We start from the raw sequence: 21,191 nt of genomic DNA, 5'->3' as shown, positions 1-21,191 counted from the left end.
GCGATCGATAAGTCCGCGTTCTCCTCTTGCCAATCTTATCGTAACTCGGCCGCCTCGTCGCGTCGTTTGTCCCGCGGCTTTGAGTGCGCTTTTACGTAGTTTAAATGTTTTTTTACGCTTTATTCGCTTTTTGTACGTTTTTTTCCCTGTACACTCGCGCGCTTTATCTGCATTCCCTCCGAGTCTCGGTAGTCGGTCTTTTTCTCGGCGTAAGGTCGGGCATGCGTCAAGTCGCTAATTTAAAAATGATAGATGTTTATTATAATTACATTGTAAGTCAGATGTATGTAGACCTTTTCTCTTATACGAACTAGTTGTGGAAACTTCAGAGTTCTGTCATAAAACTGGTTTTTGATAGGCACGGGTAGGCAAACGAAATTTTTTTTTTTCAACGGTAATAAATTTTTCCAAGTTGACGTTTGTTATTTAAACTATACGAGGTCAAGGGTAACGAGTTTCAATGAATCCACCAAGTAATTATGAACAGTGATTTACCTCGAATGACGACTCAAACGACAGACGAACGATAAAAACTGAAAACAGTATTACAAGTTTTACTCATAATAAATGGAACTAAAGCGTTTAGTTTTTAGGTTCTCCGTACCTGCAATAAAGAGGACGGCTTTTAATGTCTTCATAGGTACAATTTAGAGATAACGCTATTTGCGAGAGTCACAAAAAACTTTTCTCGTTAAAGTAGTTATCTGTGCAATTCCGATTGATAAGAAGGATACCGGGTAGTATTGGCGTTCGATCCGTGAATAGACCTGCATCTGTATATCCTATACCCATATAATACACCCGTTCAATACCCTGTTACGATTGACACAGTACCTACGCTTCTTTTCTTCCTCAATAGAGTCACGCGATAAGTATCATCGATTTATATCATTCAAGTACTTTTGAACTAATCCGATGGAAGAGATTTCTCGCAGCTTGAATAAAAATTTCGTTCGAGTGCATCAACGTTGAATGATTTTATACGTAATTGCAAAGTTTTGCCAGGCTCTGGTAGATATCAAAGTAAATATTGTACGTCTAATGTAAAAGAATGCAAAGACTAACTCTTTTTGAACTTCAGATAATATATGTAAAACGCGGCGCAGATGTTGACAAAGAAAAACTTCAACTCTTATCTTACTTCGATACTCGACATTTCTCGATTTTTCCGGGAACATTGAATTCAGCGTTTTGAAGAATTCGAGACGTTCACGAAATCTGGTCTACTAGATATAAATGGGCTTTTTCCAAAGAACAACATTATTCAAATGGAAATAACAAATCAATTTGCTCGTGTTCCTCGTATGTCGAATCATAACACAAAACAGTTGAAAAATTCCATCTTAATGGTAATATACGGACTCATCCATGAACTTTCCAGGTATTTCCAGCACCTGCCGCTATTCATGCCGCGTCAAAGTTGTATAGTAGAATTTCGGTCGGGAAAGCGTGGAAGTGTTAAGCAAAAGTAACGAAAAGAAAAATGCATTCTAATAATCTCCAATTTTTTTCGAAATTTTCGCGGATTTACGTCTGTTTCTATACGTGCGTGTGTTGTCCAATTTCTGTCTCAATACGACAGATTGGTATAAAAATTAACTTTTCATGTCAAGAAATTCCGATAAAAGAAAATACAAAATTGTAAAACTCGAGCACAATTTACTATCCAGAGTCGACGATATAAAGTTGTCTGAAATTACTCAGACTTCCTATTCTCCGGTGATCACAGAATCAGAAACAATTTATCGATAACCCATTAAGCCGATCGGTCTAACAAGTAACAAAACTACCATACTTTTATTGATCGTTATCTGCAGCTGTATATACCCACAACCCGTTTTTCAGCAAGCGTCATGATCAAATGCAGATGGAGAGGGGAAACGCCAATACGACGCGCGACGTGACGAGAGGTGAGGCGTCGCAGATTATGCTTCGTGTACAACTATTCCTAGCAATGTTATTACATGTGTTTGCACATGCGCATATTTTGCAACTCGATATCCATCCTAACGTAACCCGGGTGATATCTTTGCGGTGGTGGGTCCAACTTGTACAACTCTGTACCCGGTGAAATTGGCTCAAACCGCAACGTCTGAGGCTGCCGATCCATTCATCACGAAGATTCTATCTGCGCGCTGTATCTTTGACATATGTATCCAACGCGTAGGACTCTATTTATGTAAACACATACATATGTATTATATATATGCACGTATCAATGTGCAGTACTCGTTTCTTTACTCGCAGATAGGCGGCCTGTTAAAAAGTGCACCGATTCGAAATTGGCCCGCGGTCATTTATAACCTCGTGTTATACGTGGGCACGATAGATTTTATCTCCTAATTACAGTAGAGCAAATAGGCGTCGTATTAATACGATGTGATTATATGAAAACGAAACAATGTGTACATTACATATGTATATTCTCTAGTCGATGCAGGTGGGGATGCACAAACATGTTTGTTTGCCAACGGGGATCGAGTCGGTAATTCTAATACGCCGTGGCGTTTTACACCAGATCGTTGTAGCTGTGGAATTTGTTAGAGTGTCGTTTAGATTGATCTATTATTTTTACACGAAAAATCATCAAAGCTTGTATACGTATGCACTATTATGCACGAAGGTAAATAAATTTGTAAAATTAAGGCGTACTTGAGCGATATCCAGTCACGCGGCGTACCTATATCTCACTTATTTTCACATGTTATGCAAGGTTAACTTGGAAAAATATGTGTTTGTTGTTTCGTTTTTCTTGAACTATTCCTTCTTTTCAATAGGTGTACACTCTTTTTATCCGCAGGACACGCAGGAGGTTTGCTTAACGTTTGACGCAATTCGAGAGTTATTTTCTTAGCGGTTCTTGAGAGCTTCGCTTTTGTACACTTTGTAAATATATGCTGATAGGTATGACGTGTGATTTGCAAAGTAGCCTAAATCAATGTACGGATTCGTTTATACGATTGAACACATGTGTCCTGTACAGAAATGAAAGTATAACATAGTATGGTGGTGTAGGTAGAATCAATCATAAAAACGTGTTCGAAGACGAAGTGTAGATATCTTTAATCACAGCAACAAATGATAAAGAAAGAAGCTTGTTTGTCATTTTGATAAAGTATATTGGAATGTATATTTTTAGCAAACGTAATCGTAGATGCGTGCGACGGTCTACACTAATATGGCAACACAATGGTCACAGATTAACGAAATATTAATGACCCCATTCGTGAAGTACAATTATCATCGGTTATTAACCGCATTGACACCGCTCAGACTTAAATAGCAAAAACCTTGTGACATTTTTTCCAGAAGATTACACAAAGTAGTCTCATGGTTTTTTCGTAAAAATTTTTTAATTGTAATCATACAGTCGATACAGCTATTGGAGATAAAATTAACATTATATTATATGTAGGTGCATTATATGATTCAAGTTAAATATAACGTATCTATCTTGTGGTGTCATAAATCTTGTCAGGATAGATATTAGTTTTAAATAGACATGATTCGAATGTTTTCCAAGAAAAGACAGTTCGTAAGGACAACACATAGCCAACATACAACAGCCAACAATAGTATAACATACACGATGATTAAGACTATCCACTTAGAAGTCTAGGCACACAATAATGAAGCTGAAGCTATAATAAAGAGAACACGAGCAGGCGATTACACAGTACCTGGAATAATTTGTTCAATCTATATTGCTAATTTTGGGTTGTTACAACAACGATTTGGAACCCAAATACAATATTATTCCCATTTTTCAGGACGAGTTATACATCGCCTGCTAGTTTCAATACAAGCTGATTGTGAGAGTGATATTGAAATAGGGGAAAACAAGAATGATTTAAAAATGAATCTCACAATCCGTCATCCGATTCTTCTTAAAACACTACACTGCGAGGGTGATGAATTGGCTTCTTTATTAAAATGGCACACATTGCACCGTACATATGCACAACAGTAGTATGATTTATACATGCAGGGTTTAAGTGCGATAGAGTGCCTGCACGAAAAGACCACCCTCCTCGCAAAACACGTATCCTTGTTTTGCCTGGTGATTAATTCTGTAGAGTACGTATGGTATGAAGGAGGAGGACAGGGTGAACCGGCATAAAGTGGTCGAAGCATTTATTTCAAAGTAGGGAGAGAGAGAGAGAGAGAGAGAGAAAGAAAGAGAGAAAGAGAGAGTGTGTAAACTCGGGACCGGCGCCATGTGCATCAGCAGCCCCTTTCTCTATTATATCCTCGCACATACATAATGCATTATGCGGCGTGTGCGTTGTTATACATGCATCGTGGTGCGGTAATTGCTCAGGTATTACGTGGACACAGGAATAGAGGGAGACCGTGAGTGCGTCTACTCACATTTGCATTCCTCCGTACGTTCGTCGGAATTGTCCTCGCAATCGTTATCTCCATCGCAGACCCACGTAACTGGTATGCATTTCGCGTTGTCGCAGCGGTATTGTCGCAGCGGACATGCGCCCGCACCTGAAATTCAAATTAATCGTATCAGTGGAGACTCATTTTAGGGAGAGATAATTACACCTATCTCATCCTGACAAGCAATATGTTTCAGAGACTCGGCGTGTTTCCGCTTTGGTAATCGTGTCTCTGGTTACATGCAGGTGTAAATAGTTGCCAACCGCAGATGATCTGCGCGACTTTCTTCTCGACAATCGGGGCTGCCGCCGTGCGAAAGACCCGACTTTTGATTATCTAATCTTAGCTCGCGGTGTGTGCCGAAAGCTTCGGAACTTGCACGGGCTTTGGGCGTGCCTATTGTCTTCAATATGTGAGGACAATGGTGGAGAGGCTTGTCCGAATTTAAACGTGCCTGGAGATCACATAGATTATACTCCACAAACAGTTACCCGTGAACTGCCCGACCGCAAGGTAAGTGTACCAGTTATTGACCATGTCCTAATTACCGATCTTTATTGGTTATATCTGTTTGATCCTTAGTTCTAAAATTACTAAAAAATTAATTTGTAGTGTCTAACCCTCCGGCGATTGGTTTTATTCATCGAGAAACTCACAATGTGTGCTGTCAATTTATAATCTTGGAAAATAAAAGGGTCGGTAATTGGATCTAAACGTGTCAATAACTGGTACACTTACCATATATAACACGTGAATTTAGATAAAGTCTCGACGGATCCGATTAGCCTGGGTATAATTGAGATTAAGGAAATTATGTACAATCAGTTATCAACGACTCGTAAATCGAGAAATTAACCGAACGGTATACAATAATTTATGGATATTTGAAGATGATCGGATTCCACGGACTCGTGACTTATGGAGAGCATTACGTTGTCATTGTACATAGCCACTACAAACCTACATAGAATCTGGCTATATCCAATTTAGTCAAAACGAAATAATAATTTCGATCCACGGACACGTGTGCCAAACGCGCAGAGTTTGTTTATCCGCCGAAAGTCATCGTTCAAGGTTTTAAACACGCTGACGTCGTATTTACATCACCTTGATTACACACTGGGAGTTTGATGAATATTGTTATTTGGATGGATAAAAAAAAATTTCTATACCGAGGTAAATAGAACTGCGCTGCAGCAATAACAATAAAAAAAAATTATATAAAAAATAGAATTATCTCTGCCTAACTAATTGTAAGCAAAGATGCGTATACGTTTACCCGATGATGCGAACAATCTTTTTCTTTTCCCACAACACGATTATTATTTGCTATGTGAAAATTTCACAGACTTATTTTTAGCATTTTCATGCTTATTTTCGGAGACGATGGTTCTGCCAGTTTTCTACATGCTTGTATCTTTCTTTTAGTTTTTATTTTCTTGGCGATTCGAAATGTTTACGCGAGTGTTATACTATATTATTATACTCACACGTGACTTTGTTACGACACGTGAATCGATCAGCTTCACGTGTATTCCTTCATTCACGCGTTAAATTTGTTCTATAGAAAATGAAGTAGTGATAAAAACAAAATTCATCCATCTTATACTCGCGATTCATTCCTTTCACAGCGTTATGGAATTTCTTCAGTAAACGATCAATCGTCGTTCACACAATATCTACAGGATAGGCCTTAGAAGGATGTATGCCGCATTGCTTTTACAAAAGTGATAAAATTCTAATGTACTTTTAAAATTTTTTATCCTAATAGTAACTAAACATCAATTCGAGGGTATGCGGTAAATTTGTTTCCGCAGGAAGTATCACGCCACTGAAAAAGCTCCGGTTACACCAAACATAAATTGAGTATCACAGAGTGCGAAAAATGCTCAGTATCCGAATGACGTGATGTTTATGGACATTCGAAATGGCATATTACAACTGAAGTACAATTTGACACGCATCATAAATATTTCTGGGAAGAATATGAGTCAGAATTATGTTATTAATCATGTACAACATGTTTGACCTACGTCGAAGGTGCGACAACCCGATAACGAAGTTAATGAATGAGTGACGTATCAATGTTTGGCTTTTTCTTTCGCGCGGTGGGATCGTACGAATACAATCACCGAATTGCAAAATTCCTGCGAGACGTTATCCGTGTATGTTCTACAGATCAACGGAAGTGAGGAAAGAAGAGTGATTGTGATCGGGCACGCGTGGAAATGTTGGCACACGGGATTATGCGTGCCGTGGCTACTTTCGAAAACAGATTCACGCAACGACGATGACGCGTCAATAAAGAATAGGTATGTACATATACATTCACGTATCCCAACATACATGCATGGACAGAAGGACCGGACGACGTGCGCCTGATGTTCACACACAAACAACAGAGACGCGTGCGTCGAGGAGAAACATTAACGGATTGAACCTAAGGTGTAATGAAAAAGGTTGGAACGTGTAACGAAACAGGCCAAAAGGAAATTCTAGCCGTCGTTGATCGCGAGCCAAAACGGTAACTCGCTGGTGTATAACTGACCATACCCTGGTGCGAATGCGTTATACGAAAGTCGAAAGTTAAACCCACGGATCCGACAAACCGATTCTACAATTAGGTGGACGCATTTATGTTTGATACAACTATCTTGACACTGGCCCACTTAGCTCTCTATTTGTCAAGTTTACGCCTGTGTATATCATTTACAAGGAGGCGCAGCGACGGATCCGAGGGTCGGATAGAAAAAAGGAGGAATGCTCCGGCGATTAGAGAGACGACTGTCGTTTATCCCTCTCTGACATTTCTATCATCGTGCCGAGACACGCGCGCGTATTTGAAACTAGACACAAACACAGGCACGATTATTAAGCGAGCCGGTCGGCCCGACGCGACACGCGTGAGCCAGTTATCGTCGCGTCAAGATCTTCGCGGCGTTTCCACAAGGCAACAACCGTTGGACGAGAAGTGAAAAGGTTATAGTCAAGCAGGTAGCTCGGACTTACTTTCGGTGGAAAACCCGTGGACGAGGTTGACCGAGGCTGTTATAGCCAGGACGAAGAGCAGGGTCGAGGCGGCTGCCGTGAGCCTGCGAATATAGCTCCACCCCATGTCGCCCCTTTCGATGAAACACGACGCACTCCTCTTCCGTCGGATTCACCCTCCCAGCTTCCTCCACCGCCGCCAGCACCACCACACCACCACCAGCACCGATTTGGTAAACACTAGCGGACGACGCGGCGAGAGTCGGAAACGTCTTGCAATCAGAGCGCGCGAGGCATCCGACTTTCGAGCGAATGTCGCTCGGTTCAAAGGTGTCGCCGACGTCGATGTGAGACCGCCGGATTCCTAAGTCTAGCGTTTTGCTAGAAAATAGCGATAAGTCTCGTAACTCAATTCGCGTGTACACCCGCTCCGCACGATTCTACACGTCTCACTCGCCCGGGCGACACGGGAGGAACTGGTGTGATGCACCGAATCGCGCCACCGGCGCGCGCACCGTTGTGTGGAGGCCGATGACGAGCCTCGCCAGGCACTTTTCTCCCTTCGCCGGGTCCGTCGAACGTCGCCGCTCTCGCAACATCCGATTTTTACTCTCCGGTTTTGCCTCCTACCCACCATGCCGAAAAGTTGGCATTTAACAATTCGCACCCCCCCCTCCTCCTGCCCTACGCGTACCCGCAGCGCTTACGGAAAACATCTCGATCCAATCTTACGCGAAAGTCGGGACTTTAGGATTCGCGAATTCGTGGACAGTCCTGAGGGTGGTTACCAACCGGGGAAAGTCGGGCGATTCTCAAGTTGCTGGGAGGGTTTTGACTTCGATACGTTTTATCAACGTGTCTCATGGTGTCACTACCGATACTGCAGAATCCTCCTTCTTTCGTTTCAGGTTCTGCGTACCGAAACACCTTGTACACTTCGTTGTTGATTATGAATTCGCAATTCTTCTATGCAATTGTAGGATCGGAAGTACGGAAAAACAAAGTTTGCGGTTGCTGGTTTTCGCGGTGAAACCAAGTCAACTCACGATTCTGATTATTCCTAATCTGCGCACCTCGTACGCAGCGTATAAGATCGGTAGGCGACGTAACAGCGTGATTGGATCCCACGTGGAAAAACACAGTCGGCAAATCCGAACGGTGACGTCATTGGGACGATCGCCTGTTCCGTGACGTATCAAGCACATGTGTGTGTATTTGTGTAGCTACAAGCTAGGAGAGCGGCGAGACATGACTCGTGGGCTCGACTCTTGTTTACCGTTCCATTCCGCAGGTTTATTCCGGTCGATTAAAAATTGGTGACTAGTTTGACTACGACTCTGTTTCTTTTTTTGTTCCGAGTATAGAGGCAAAGCAGTACGTGTCTCACTACTTAGTTCTCCGCATATCTCAAACACGTAAAAGGGCCTAACAGTCCCATTCTATACGCAATATTGAACAAAAACACTCCAATGCGTTTTCATCTGACAAAGAAATAAAAAAATGGCATGGATTCTACGAAATCGCAATAGTAAATTCGTAGAATTAATGTTATTGCTTTGCTTCTGCGTCAGATAAAAATGCTTGGAAGTGTTTTTGTTCAAAATTGTGTATAGAATAGGGCTGTTGAGCGCTTTTTCGTGTTCCAGATACGTAGACTTTGATATTTGGAGATATACAAGTCAACGTCGAAATCGACCAGGGCACCTCCTTAAAATTGAAGAGGATCGCCGCTACGTGTAACGGTGTGAAAACGTAGAATATGTAGAAAAGCATTAGCATTATGTTATGCGCAGAAGTTATAACTTAGACTTTGCATTTCCTAGTTACAGTTTCGTGTTTTCAAAACTTATTCGTTTCTGCACGTGAGGATTGACCAGTGTGGCGGATGTTTAAAATATCTCGAGTCCCACAAGTTCGCGAAAGTTTTTAGAGCGCGGCGTCTTTTATTTGCTACTCGTTGTAATTAAAAATAGATATCCGCACAGCTTGGAAAACCCTATTCGGGCTCACCTCATAGGCGTAGTACATTTTGTTCCCTTTTAAGACATCTACTATCCACTCATTCCCAGGATAATTGTCAAAATTAATTGACGATTAATTTAAATCATTTCAAATGGTTTATAATCTGTATAATGCGCTTATTGTTTGACGGCGTATGCGGTAAACGCTTGGTGCTGCGGTATGTATGCTTCGTGCACTGCGTGTAAATTGTGCGGTCAAGTTCTCGTGTTGCATGGTAATTAGTAGTGCTAAATGAAAATATTCAAATAATAATTTTACTACCGTATTCTGCGAAATGGCAGAAAATTTCATATTCATGTGATGTAGAAACTATATTTATGATAATTTTCAACTTTTTCCTCAGCATAAGTGTTTGTTAGTTACGGCACAGAGAACGATTTCGTGTTGATTTCTTATTTTTGCGAAGGATTTTAATTTCAATGTTTTTTTCTAGGCAATGGTATTCCTTCTCGTACTTATTTAAACATACATTGTCATTTTGGCGGTTTCCGAGTTTGAAAGTAAATTTTTCTTGGCAGCTTCCACTTCAATGTACTCGGCGCAAGGTTTTTGCACCAGAGATACTTTTTGCGAGTGACAATCTTCCGCTCCCAGACAGCACAAAACTTGACGTCAACAAAAATACGTCTAAAGGACGTCTTATGCGCCATTTTCTGACGTCTATAAGACCCCGAGGATATTCTTTAGGCATGAAGATATCTTTTGTGCACTATAAAATGGCGCATATGATGTCCCTTAGACGTCTTTTTGACGACTTCAAGTTTTGTACCGTCTGGGTTAACATTTATGTTTATTTTTATAGTTGAAAATTTACTACGACGAATTAAATTCGGTAACATAATATTTAAATTACATCAACGAAGTCAACGTGCGATGAATCGTTGTTAGAAATTGTCAAGTTCAATACATCCTGAATTAATATGCATTTCGCAGCCACTGTACGTCATACCTAGATACAAACAAGTACAAGAAAATAATTCGAACCAAAGTACCGGGCTTTTATAGTGTTTTTATCTCGAACAGCCTTCGCTTCACGGCTTGAATATCGGTTAGGTCTCGTTCTCGCTTTCAGTTATCAGCAGTATAATTGTTTATTGATATTACCGACGACCCCAAACATATCCAATAATATGCATTCCACCGTATTATTCGTATCATAATACTTTTTGTGTTGCGAGTTGGCTTGAATTGAAACATATGGTAGATAACGAATAATAACAAATATCACCACACCAAACACATGTATGACATAGCTTCCACGTTATAGACGTAAGCGTATTTTCTGTTATCACGTTCGCCTCTTTTTTCCTTGTTGGTAAGATTTTATCACAATCCTCGGAACACTAAATTCGCATGCGTAACATATTTGTAAAATAAACCACAATAGAAGCAGGTTCGGGCATCGTACTACGTACAATAAAAGCTGACGCATCACGTGCGACGAGTAAATGTGATTTATTTTCTTGCAGAAAAATCTCAGGATAACTGCAGTCTACGTTTAAATCGATTCCATCGTGGAAGGCTCAGTGTAGTTAACTACGTACATGGTTTTATTAATTAAAAAGTGTTCCGTGACTAATGATGAAAATATTCTTTATTAGTACATCTATAGAACCGTTATTTTGTCGTAATCGCGGCAACATTTTTTGTACGGTAACAGAAATCTGTGGTAGATTTATACATGTTCGTATAGGCAACGAAACGACTGGTATAGCAGACTTTTATACAACTGTTTCAAAAAACTATCGAAACCTAATATAAAAATACATTCAATTTTTCTTAAATTACACAGGCTTGTATTGAGTATAACAGTATTCGTGATGCATAGATACATGCAAATATTAATACAATAAATAAATCGATGAGTATTTGGTATCGGGATTATTAGGGGCTAAAACTAATAACTAGCCAAAGTGTCAACAGGATTTTCTTTCTGATGAATACAATCTAACGTTTAATACTTAATTGTATGTGTATATAATGCTATTGCCTAATTCAGGTAAAACAGTTTTTTTTTTTTTTTTTTATATAATAATAGTGTTTGAGAGTATAACTCGTTAAGAGGTTATTATTTTTAGTTATACTTCAAATACCTTAAAAATATTGTAACACTGGTGTACATCAGTTGAGCGATAGCAAAGATTCTATTCCATTAATCTTTATAGTAAAAATATTCGTATTGTCAACACACGAATTAAGCAGTACATACATATATGATTAGCTAAAAATTTTCCCGGCATCTTTACTTTCATACACATATACACCAATCTAATATCTGTTCTGTGATAGTTTGTGGATTCATAACAGCTTAAGTCTAAATTATTCGAGTTTATTTACTTTAATTTTGTTCTTTAACAGTCTGAAGAATGACCTGCGTCTAAGCCATTCACGTTACTTTTCATTGTCAAAATTCAATAAGATTAACTTCTCTGGTTAAAGTGTTAATTCCAGAGGATGTGATGACGGTAGATTTAAGATTTCGAACGTGAGATTTGAAGCTGGGCATGTTCTCCCAAGCTTGATCTCTAACCACCCCTTGATTTCTTGGGTACATCAGCAAGGGGTCTTTACCAGTTTTCTTACACAGCCTTTCTTGTAACGTAATCAGCCTAGATCGCCAATATTCGTAACTTGACTGTTTTAGTATCATTACCCACTGCTCGACTTTTGATTCCGATTGAGCGCTAAAGACATGACGCTTATCATGCTCATCCCTAAACGATATACTAAATGCAAATGCACCCTCAGTCGTTGTATCCAAATTAATACTGCAGTTTTCCAAAACCATTACACCCGAGGGCTGCCTCTTGTCGATTTGACCAAGGTCGTTGATGTTGAAGTAAAAGAGCAGGTTCCATCTTAGCTTGAACCATTTTTCTTTAAAACCTGAAAAACAAATACAAATTATATGCTTATGTTCGACATGAGTTTCTTAACAATGTAGTTTTATCACTGCAGTACTTTTCTAGTCTTATCAAATAAAGTGATGCAAGCATTGGTTTGTGAATTGAAAAACAGTTTTTTGCAGAATGTTTTGTTCTCTTGATTTGCTTCTGTTTTGAAGTCCAAAGCAGTTGCCAAATATTTAATTGCATTTCTGGGGAAAAAAAAACACTGCTGGATACTCTCTTACTTTCTATTTCTTCCATATTGGTTTGTAAAATATCTAGCGATGTTTTCCTGTCTACTGAACCGTTAGATAATTTGTGGTAAGATCGAAAAAGTTCACAGTCTGTACAAATTCGTCCGTCACGGTCGGATGCAGTCAAAGTAAAAGTAATTACTGCAAGATAGTGCAGACTGTGTTCCACATAAAACAGTGTGTAAAATTTGTCAATAATACTCTAAATTGATGCAATTTTCGTGCAGATCAACAATATCGCAACAAATGCAAATTACGTTTGTTTGATCTATATTTCTAAATCTAAACTAGAATAAATTTAATTGAATAATTGCACTACATACAGTTGACTGCTTATTTATCATTATATATTTAATAATTTTTCTTTCGAGATATTGTACTCTTTTAAACAAATCGCTCAATGCTTGTGTTGCAAATTACGTTGCAAAAAGATGAGATTTAGTATATTTAAACGCTTCTTGGATCAACGAGACTTCGTAGCAAGAACGAGACGCGCGAAGAGCGTCAAAACACTAATATAATCATAATAATTCAACGGATATTTTTTGCCCGAAGGTGAATCCAACGTTGAAGATTAGCACGTCTTTGAGGTTATGTAAATGAGATAGCGTCGATAGTAATTGTGACGCGGTGATTGCTGACATCACGTTCTCAGTGTCAGGGAGTGTATGTGAGCTGGTTAGGCAAATTAGAGCTACAAGTTCGGGATAGGCCGGATAATTGTCAACTTTTTACGTACTAACCCGACTTGTGTGCTCTCTTGTGATTTAGTCGACCCTCGAGGTCGGCAGGTCCGTTGCTGGCTTCAGCGAGTTCCTTTTCGCTGAATTTCATTTTTTGAAAATGATTAACCTTCACAATACGACTGTCATTACGCAGCCATGGATATAAGGTACTACCAATCGGTGCTTCTGCGCTTCTTATCAACCACAACGCAACATAACCTTCTTCAAACATCCACTCATCTGACAGATGAGCCAGTTATTATTGCTCAGGTTCCTCGGATTATTCCTAGGTGACGCTAGTCGTTCAAATTCCGTACCGTCGCGCAATTTGTTTCGCGCACATTTTGTACCGCGGTGTCGAACAAACGTTTTGAAAACTTGTTTCACGTAGACTCGTCGCTATTATTACGGACGTGATGTACCGCGAAGATGGTCAACTTTAACCCTCACCAGTTTCAATTTTGTTCAAATTTTTTTACCTACCAGTAGCTTCTTTAAAATAGCCAATTTATTTTCATACAAATTTCTATCCAATCTCCTCTGAGTCGCAAGTACGTTGACCAAGTATTAAAATCTTTACAATTTGCTATACTTAGTATTTACTGACTAAACTGTGACATATTTTCACCATTATCGAAACCTTCGCAGCATTGATAAAAGAATGCCGTAACCGAACAAATCTGTTCAAAAACTTTTTTGTTGCATGCGAATATAACGAGCGGAAATGTATTCCTGCAATAAATAGTGATTCAATGACAAGAATACATTTCTTGGCACTGCTGTTGCGTATTTTTAGGTACTTGTATTCGGTATAGCGTGTAAAATTACGCTATTCCAACATTTTCACATTAGTGATCCGTAGACTTTGATGATGGTCAAAGTAAGTGACCCAGTGTCCGCACCTCGTCAAATTATTATTACCGTCATATCGTATAGGTACTGTTGTATATTTTCCTGTCACAGAAGCACAAATGGTCACCGCTCGTTCGCTAGCGCACGTAATATGGAACGGGTTATTTTAACTAGAATGTTTCAAACAGTTAGATCTTTTCCTGAAGTGTACTGTACCGATTTGTTATAAGCGAAGCTTGCGATTACGGAGGTTTGTGAGTGATTGCTGAAGGCGCCATTGCGCTGGTACACTTTCAATATCGTAACCCCGTAGTGTGCAATTAATCGGTGCCCAGTCCATCGTAAACAAAGGACCACGATAACTAACGTGATTGCTTCCTGATCGGACTATTCGTGTTACAGTAATTAAATCGTTGATGGATTATACAGGCTGTAAAAATTATACTCATACGGCTATGTTTATAACGATTTAAATAGCACGGCTAATTCATCCGTACTTATTCATGTTTGTTTATATTCTAAAATTCTTGTGAATTCAGGAATGGAAATTCTGTATAATGACGATAAAAGCAGTCTTTCGCAGGAAGAAGCTTTTTAAGTTAATCTGTAGCTGTATAGATTAATATAGAAATCGAAGCGAGAATCAGTGAAAGTCAAGGTCTAGACCGATCATTCGTAGAAAGAGATGTAAGTCCTTGATTAGATAAATTCATGGGCAAGCAACCAACGTTGTCATTGCACATGGTTATTTTAATCATCTACAAAACGTATAATCTAAGTACATATTTATCGTCGACACGAATGAGCAAGCTACATGAAGCAAATGTAATTAATTTCGACGGTGATTCGACTGAAATCTTCCTCTGAATTTCCACGAAAGTGTAAATATTTTTTCTCATGATCGGTGAGAGAATAATAACTTCAATAATTTTAATGTCATTTGCAATTAATACGTACACGATGTGCGTATAGATAGCTGCAGTTAACGTCTTGAGCTGTACGAGATGGGCACGGCGATTAATTGGTAGGTATGAGTAAAAATTTACCGTGGTGAATAATAAAAATACTTCCTCCTTGTATTAAGCCTATAAAATTGTATGCAAAAGTAAGAACAAATTTAAATAATCATTTTCCCATAAAGCGGACATGGAAAAGAAGAATAAAATTGATTCAGAAGGTGACTATCAAACGATCTACGCGTCGATGGCTATTACATGTAAATCCTTATAGCACGCAATTTTCGGCTTCCCACAACGAACAAGCCATAAATGTATCTAATTATTACCCTCTGTATAATGCCTCAAGAATATAATTGTTATTGGGGAGATGACCGTTGTATACGAAGTTTATGAATTTTGTAGTTTACTTTCTTTACTTTCTATACCGAGGTCGTAAAATGAATAGTAGCTTATTCCGTCACAGGAAATATATGACAATAATGGGAAAGTAAAGCATCGCCACAATTTCATTTTAATTTTTGCTGATCAACAAAATATGCCCAGCGCTTCAGTTTTTTAGAAGCATTGAGAATGTGGCCTTGTATAGCTCATGCTTTTTTTTCAACAATTATGTATAACAAATGAGATAAGGGTTTGCACTTTCTTCCGCGTTGTTGGCATACATAATAGAATTAATATATTTAATGACAGATTTTTCTTAACTTATTGGTCCGTGTTATTGTAATTATCCAATAATAATTTCTGTTAGCGAAAATTAACAATAAACCGGTGGCTTCTGAAGAAAAAACCACACCAAATTCCAAGTAAAAAGGGCGTTTTCTTTACCAGGCAGACTTTTCAATAATTTTTTAGAAAGAACCACAATAAAGAAATATTACTTGCGCTCTTGAATTAGATCCGGAAAATCATAGTATCAAGTGTTTATACTTTACAGAGAAAATTTTTTGTTATTTACTCTTCGTGCAATGCGATATCCGTGTGATAATTCCTAATGAAACACTTTCATGTTAGCTTGCAGCGTTATGGAAATGGGAAAATCGTGAACAATTTTGGAAGTAGTCGGCATCATTCTGTCCTGACCAACAAGACGTCTGGGAACATTTCACTGAATAAAAGATCCCGATGGCAGGACACGTGGAATAAATCTAACGTCGATTAGAAGCAGACTTGCAGCCCTTTCCAGAGAATCGTTTCTAAACGCGAGGCACGAAGTTTTTGGGAATGTAATTTAAGAATGATAACTCATGTTCGGAATGGATCGTGCAGTCTGTACACCGCAAGAATCGTGCCGCCAATTCCATAGCGAGTAGTATTATTACACATACATCTTTGTTCCTTAAATGCATGGGCAACATGTGTGAGAGGTTGGACTTTTGCAAATTAAAACACAGAAAATAATTTAATCAAATAGCTACCAGACAGGTATGCTAAATAATTTTTTCATCTTAGGTGGATTGCAGAATGGCTTGAAACAGGTGCCAGTGAAGAATTTTTCGAAACTCATATCGAAATATAAATATTGCGCAAGTGGATCTTGGAAAATTGAGGTAAGCTTGTTGGGCTACGACTTTACAAATTTCAAAAGGGTATAAACTTACGCAATGAAGAATAGCACCGAGACTTTGCCAGTTGACTCGAAGATATATCGCGAAATTTTTTGCCGAGATATTATACTTTGTACTTATCATTTGCAGGCCGAAACTACATTGACTTTTATGGGGTAATCTCCACTATTTTGTGATGAAACTCAGACCGTGTAATTGCTTCGTTATTACTTGCCCGGTGAAAGTAATACCGCAGATTTGTCACTTTTCGTAAATATGTTGAAAACGATTTCGTATCGAGTATGGATCATGTGTAGATTATTACGACTTATGTGACATGCTATGCTAATTCAGCAAGTTCACAGAAAATTGATTCTGTGCCTTCATCGTTCGTATCGTAATCGATTATTTTTACTGCTCAGTGGTATACTGTTTTTTGCACTGCTATGTGTTTCGTTGCTATAGCGTAGTTGCCTTTCTCATACAGATGCAGCTCCAATCTGACCTGTACGAATAAAACTGCGAAAACAGGTACCAGTAATCCTTTGACCTTTTGTCAAGGCTAGGCGAAGAGTTTGAATATTAACAATTTTTGTGATCGGTGTGACACTTTCTTTTTCTATTTACGAAAGGCGGTGGGTTTTAGTTACTTACATATTTTTAATACCTTGAACGGATTTGTTTTTCAGAAGAAGCAAAAATTGCGAAAACTGACAACTGAAATAAAAGGGTTCCAATCAACGTTGCGAATTTTCGATGTAGATATGAGCTATCGGTTTTTTCTATTAACGTTCATGGTGATAGGAATGTGTGACACGTTCGGTGAGACCAAGCAACTTTCGTCATCAAGTTATCCAAGTATTAGCAATTGATCACTTTGCATTTACTATAATACATTTCGGTTTATTGTATCATACAAAAATTCATCGTTTAAATTTTCATCGTATTTACATGGCGAATTTGAAACAACTTTTTAGAATATCAAAATAATAGTTACATTTTCAACTTTTCTAAATCACTTCAATCATTTATTTACCCAGGTCAATCTTTTTGGCGAAATAATTTGCCGATTGCCTTGGATGAATCCACGTCGCTAGACGTTCAGCTAGAACGTGATACTCTCAGTTATCTTGAGCCTGCATCGAGAGCTAAACGGTAAACATTAAAAAATTACAAGTTTGCTTGGCGTGAAATTGAGATTCCATTTAAAAGGGTTTAATATTTTGTGTACCTACTCGCAACATGGTTCTTGATGTTGAGCCTTACACAAGTTCAGCATTTTTACGGTACTCCTGGGCGTTGATTCAATTATACGAATTTAGTGAATCAAACACTTACGCCTGTACGTAGGGAAATAGTCACTCGGTACGATAAAATAGAATGAATAAAAAATTTAAAAAACAAGCTGAATCATTAATTTTATTTTATAGGTTTGATGACTCTCAAAATATTGCGAACAGCTTTTATAAAGGCAGACGAACGTCCAAAAATTCCGGTAAGAGTTCATAACTTATACAAGTTTTTTATTTTTGTCTTGCCTATATGTAATATATGGTACTGCTAATGAGTAACGCTATTACGGGTGAATTGCTACCATTTATTGCTACTCACTATCGTGTTTTGCATTTACCTGGAGATTTTTGGGATTTGATAACTCACTTTCCTTGACCCGTCTGCATTAGTCGATTGAACGTAAATAATTCCTTCACCTGATTATTCGATTTCTTTTTTTCCCACCTATGTTTCGTAATCCCGTATATTTTACGGCACGCACTGTTAAATTCCAACGTTTGAAAAACGTTATAGTCATTTTGAAACACATGACCGTGAGAAAATCATACGCAATCTATCATGATGTTCATCTGGAACTAGAAATACCAGATGCGCGCTACACGATATTCAATTACGGTCCCAGCAATTCGATGAGGGATCTACGGGTTTTGAACCGGTCCGAAAAAAAGTTTGCGAGGTCTACTCGATGTAAGAGCAACAAGAGGCAAGTTTCTGGACGAGTTCGCACCGTGCCAACCAACCGTTTATTCGATAACGATGGAGCCAGGCAGTCTACTCGGTAAAACAGATAGAAAAAAAAGAAAAGAAGTATCAGTCACAGAAATGCTATGCGACCTGAATTCTAATATATTTCTTGCTTCAGGAACTGGAAATCGAACGCTAAGAGGCCGAATTTTGATCTGGAGGTCGCCGGCAAAGTTCGTAGCAATAATCTTGATTCCGCAACAGACGAATCTAATGCCAGACGATTTTACTGGGAACCGATCTTTGACGGTGGTGTAATTGAATCTATTGGAAGTCTTTTTAGTGATAGAATCAAAGACGAAGCGAACAGGTGGGATCACCTTAACATGCCATGATGATGATCCCGTCTCGAAGGTTATAAATTCGATTTGCATTTTCAGGGAAAGGATAGAAAGGGAAGAGATTCGGAACGAGAAATTGATAAAGAAATATACAGCACTATTGAATGATCCTGAGCAGTATAAAAAGCTTCAACAAGAGTCTGCGAATTCACCCAGTTACATCAACCAGGTGATCAGGCGAACTTTATTGCCGAGGCTTGAAGAAGAGATGAGAGAGTATTCGGCGAACAAGCCGTTATAGTCTTCGACCAGGCGTGGTTCAGACGAATTGAACAAGGCTCGTAGAAGCGATGATTTTCGCAATGACGATACCGCATCGTTCGATACTAAATACCAATAAGAAATTTCGTCAGTCTCCGGAGTGGTCGACACCTTCACGACAGTAAGACTCGGATAATGGCAATGAATACGTCGAACCATCATCAGTCGCTATTAGTATGACAAACTATTTCGAGTAACAAAATAGATTCGAGTTTGATTGCAGGAAGCAAATGGATTCGTGGCGTTATTTTCTGAACGCGTGCAAGATATGTATTTTTGGATTGTAGTTTAGCCCGTCTGTCATAATTTTATTACCAATATTTCGACTGTACTTACTCATAACCTGGCATATTTTTCGGAGCTCTTTCGTACGGAAGTAGAAAAAACGGCGAAAAAACTGGTTTCTGATCAGCATACGCTTAAGTTGCGAGCTCAGAGTTCTTGCCGAATCCATTGGTATTAGTTACATCGTCGTTTAATAACAAATTACAAAGAGCATTGGAATTCACCGGGTGATATTACAACTTTACGCAATCGTGCAGATCGGCACGTTTTTGCTGGGTATTCATTTCGTTAAGCCGCTGTTATGTCCGCCTTTAATACCCGCGGGTAGTTACACGAGTATAAGTAGAGACGAGGATCAAGGATCATCTGCGGAGCGCAACTTACAAGCCGAAGAATCACCTCAGGAGCGATCCACCGTGAAAAACGAGTGGTCATTAATCAGAACGCGGTTCGTCTTATCGAACGATTTGCGTTTAGTACCCCACATTTATTCACATAATGTATCATCTTATTTCGACGGGAAAATTCGGGGAATAAGGTCCGTAAAAAGAAAAACCCTAGAGGAAGTTCAACGTACAAGCACTTGATTATCGCGATTTCAATCGAGAAATCGTACGACATGTTTCGCCAGTGTCAGGAATGAAGCTAAACGGATAACTGTTCAAAATTCATAGTTGCCTTCATCGTGCGAATGAGAGATCTTTCAATTCATTTGAATCCCCTTCCTTCTCTCATATTTGCAGATTATTCTCGTAACTGCGTTTCCCAGCACGATTTTATTAGAATAGTTCACCGAACCTATGAAATATATACCTTTGAAAAATTGAGATGTGACAGAATGCGTTATCCCCGTCGTTTAACGCAAAGAGGTAAAGGTAAAAGGGTCGTGCACGTTGATCAATTATGAATCTTTTGAATGACTCTGGCACTTGATCGCGTGCACTAGGCGCGGTTTCAGTGAAAGGATAGGTTGTAGAGTGTCATCATCTTGCCTCGTAAACTTGCGGGAGAATGTAACACAGTGTCCGCCGGCTCTATCCGAGAAATAAACGCAGGATTCGACCGACCGGGATTCGCATCAGAACTGCTGGTCAACGTGAAAGGGACGCCTCTTCGATCTGCTAATACTTACAAATAAACAGTCAGTTTCCTTGCGTGGGATTCCACAGTGTAACTTGGTCATCTAATGGAAAAAACACATTACGGCGTTTCTTATCGCATGCCTGTTTTTTACTGTTTTTGAGAGCGAAATTTGATTGAATTGTCTTACAACTCGTCCGCGGGATAATGTGATAGCAAAATGACGAATGCACGTTAATCGTTCGTATAAATATTCTTTTTTTCTTTTCCTCGAAAAACACCTTTTGTATTTCGGTTCGCATGGTGTGGTCGTGAGAATTGCGTTGCGAGAATTAGTGGGTGATTCATTGTACGTGGATGATTCGCGCGTTCTGAATATTTTTACGGTACGTGCGAATGTTGCAATCAACAGGTTTTATGTGGAATTACACAATATTTTCCTCCTATGCTCTGTCTTTGCAGCTGTAAACGATTTTCGGCGCGATTCGAGACGCAGAAAATATTCAAGATCATTGGCAAATGAAATCGTTGAAAGATGTTAGAATGATGTATCAATTACTTTTATT

At 39.0% G+C, this 21,191-nt stretch overlaps 3 protein-coding genes across 11 annotated transcripts in view; 1 reads left to right on the top strand and 2 right to left on the bottom strand.

Moving 5' to 3' along the window:
- The window catches only part of LOC124181415 (low-density lipoprotein receptor-like), a 28,977-nt gene extending 21,016 nt beyond the window's left edge, over positions 1 to 7,961 (bottom strand). For 2 of the 6 annotated variants that reach the window (XM_046568000.1, XM_046568017.1), the window contains exons 1-2: positions 7,399 to 7,958; positions 4,372 to 4,497 (exon numbers count right to left, since the gene is read on the bottom strand). In XM_046568000.1, the coding sequence (XP_046423956.1) occupies positions 4,372 to 4,497; positions 7,399 to 7,504 (232 nt within the window). In that variant the 5' untranslated portion in view covers positions 7,505 to 7,958. Of the gene's footprint in view, positions 1 to 4,371; positions 4,498 to 7,398 lie in introns of all 6 variants that reach the window. The other 4 variants (XM_046567992.1, XM_046567984.1, XM_046568009.1 and 1 more) reach the window with 4 other exon arrangements.
- LOC124181548 lies at positions 2,128 to 20,094 on the top strand. Of its 4 annotated transcripts, none has more exons than XM_046568225.1 (9): positions 2,128 to 2,623; positions 16,089 to 16,379; positions 16,527 to 16,624; positions 17,311 to 17,443; positions 17,662 to 17,776; positions 18,052 to 18,116; positions 18,428 to 18,692; positions 18,777 to 18,968; positions 19,039 to 20,094. In XM_046568225.1, the coding sequence occupies exons 2-9, from the start codon at positions 16,322 to 16,324 to the stop codon at positions 19,238 to 19,240; spliced, it is 1,128 nt and encodes a 375-aa protein (XP_046424181.1). In that variant the 5' UTR covers positions 2,128 to 2,623; positions 16,089 to 16,321; the 3' UTR covers positions 19,241 to 20,094. The 4 variants fall into 4 exon arrangements, with proteins under 4 accessions (XP_046424181.1, XP_046424185.1, XP_046424193.1 ...); XM_046568229.1 differs by having other exon boundaries at positions 2,139 to 2,623; positions 17,311 to 17,479; positions 18,494 to 18,692; XM_046568237.1 differs by lacking the exons at positions 2,128 to 2,623; positions 16,089 to 16,379; positions 16,527 to 16,624 and adding an exon at positions 17,081 to 17,152 and having other exon boundaries at positions 17,311 to 17,479.
- LOC124181594 (pleckstrin homology domain-containing family J member 1-like) lies at positions 10,708 to 14,350 on the bottom strand. Its single transcript, XM_046568305.1, has 2 exons — positions 13,285 to 14,350; positions 10,708 to 12,285 (listed from the first exon to the last, which is right to left on the bottom strand). Exons 1-2 carry the CDS (start codon positions 13,496 to 13,498, stop codon positions 11,804 to 11,806), a joined length of 696 nt encoding a protein of 231 aa, XP_046424261.1. The 5' UTR covers positions 13,499 to 14,350; the 3' UTR covers positions 10,708 to 11,803.
- Positions 20,095 to 21,191: the final 1,097 nt, after the last annotated feature.

The sequence above is a fragment of the Neodiprion fabricii genome, chromosome 1 (genome assembly GCF_021155785.1).
Source record: "Neodiprion fabricii isolate iyNeoFabr1 chromosome 1, iyNeoFabr1.1, whole genome shotgun sequence".
NCBI classification, from domain to species: domain Eukaryota; kingdom Metazoa; phylum Arthropoda; class Insecta; order Hymenoptera; family Diprionidae; genus Neodiprion; species Neodiprion fabricii.
The sequence above is the reverse complement of the archived record's forward strand: the minus strand, read 5'-3'. Positions and strand labels throughout refer to the sequence as shown.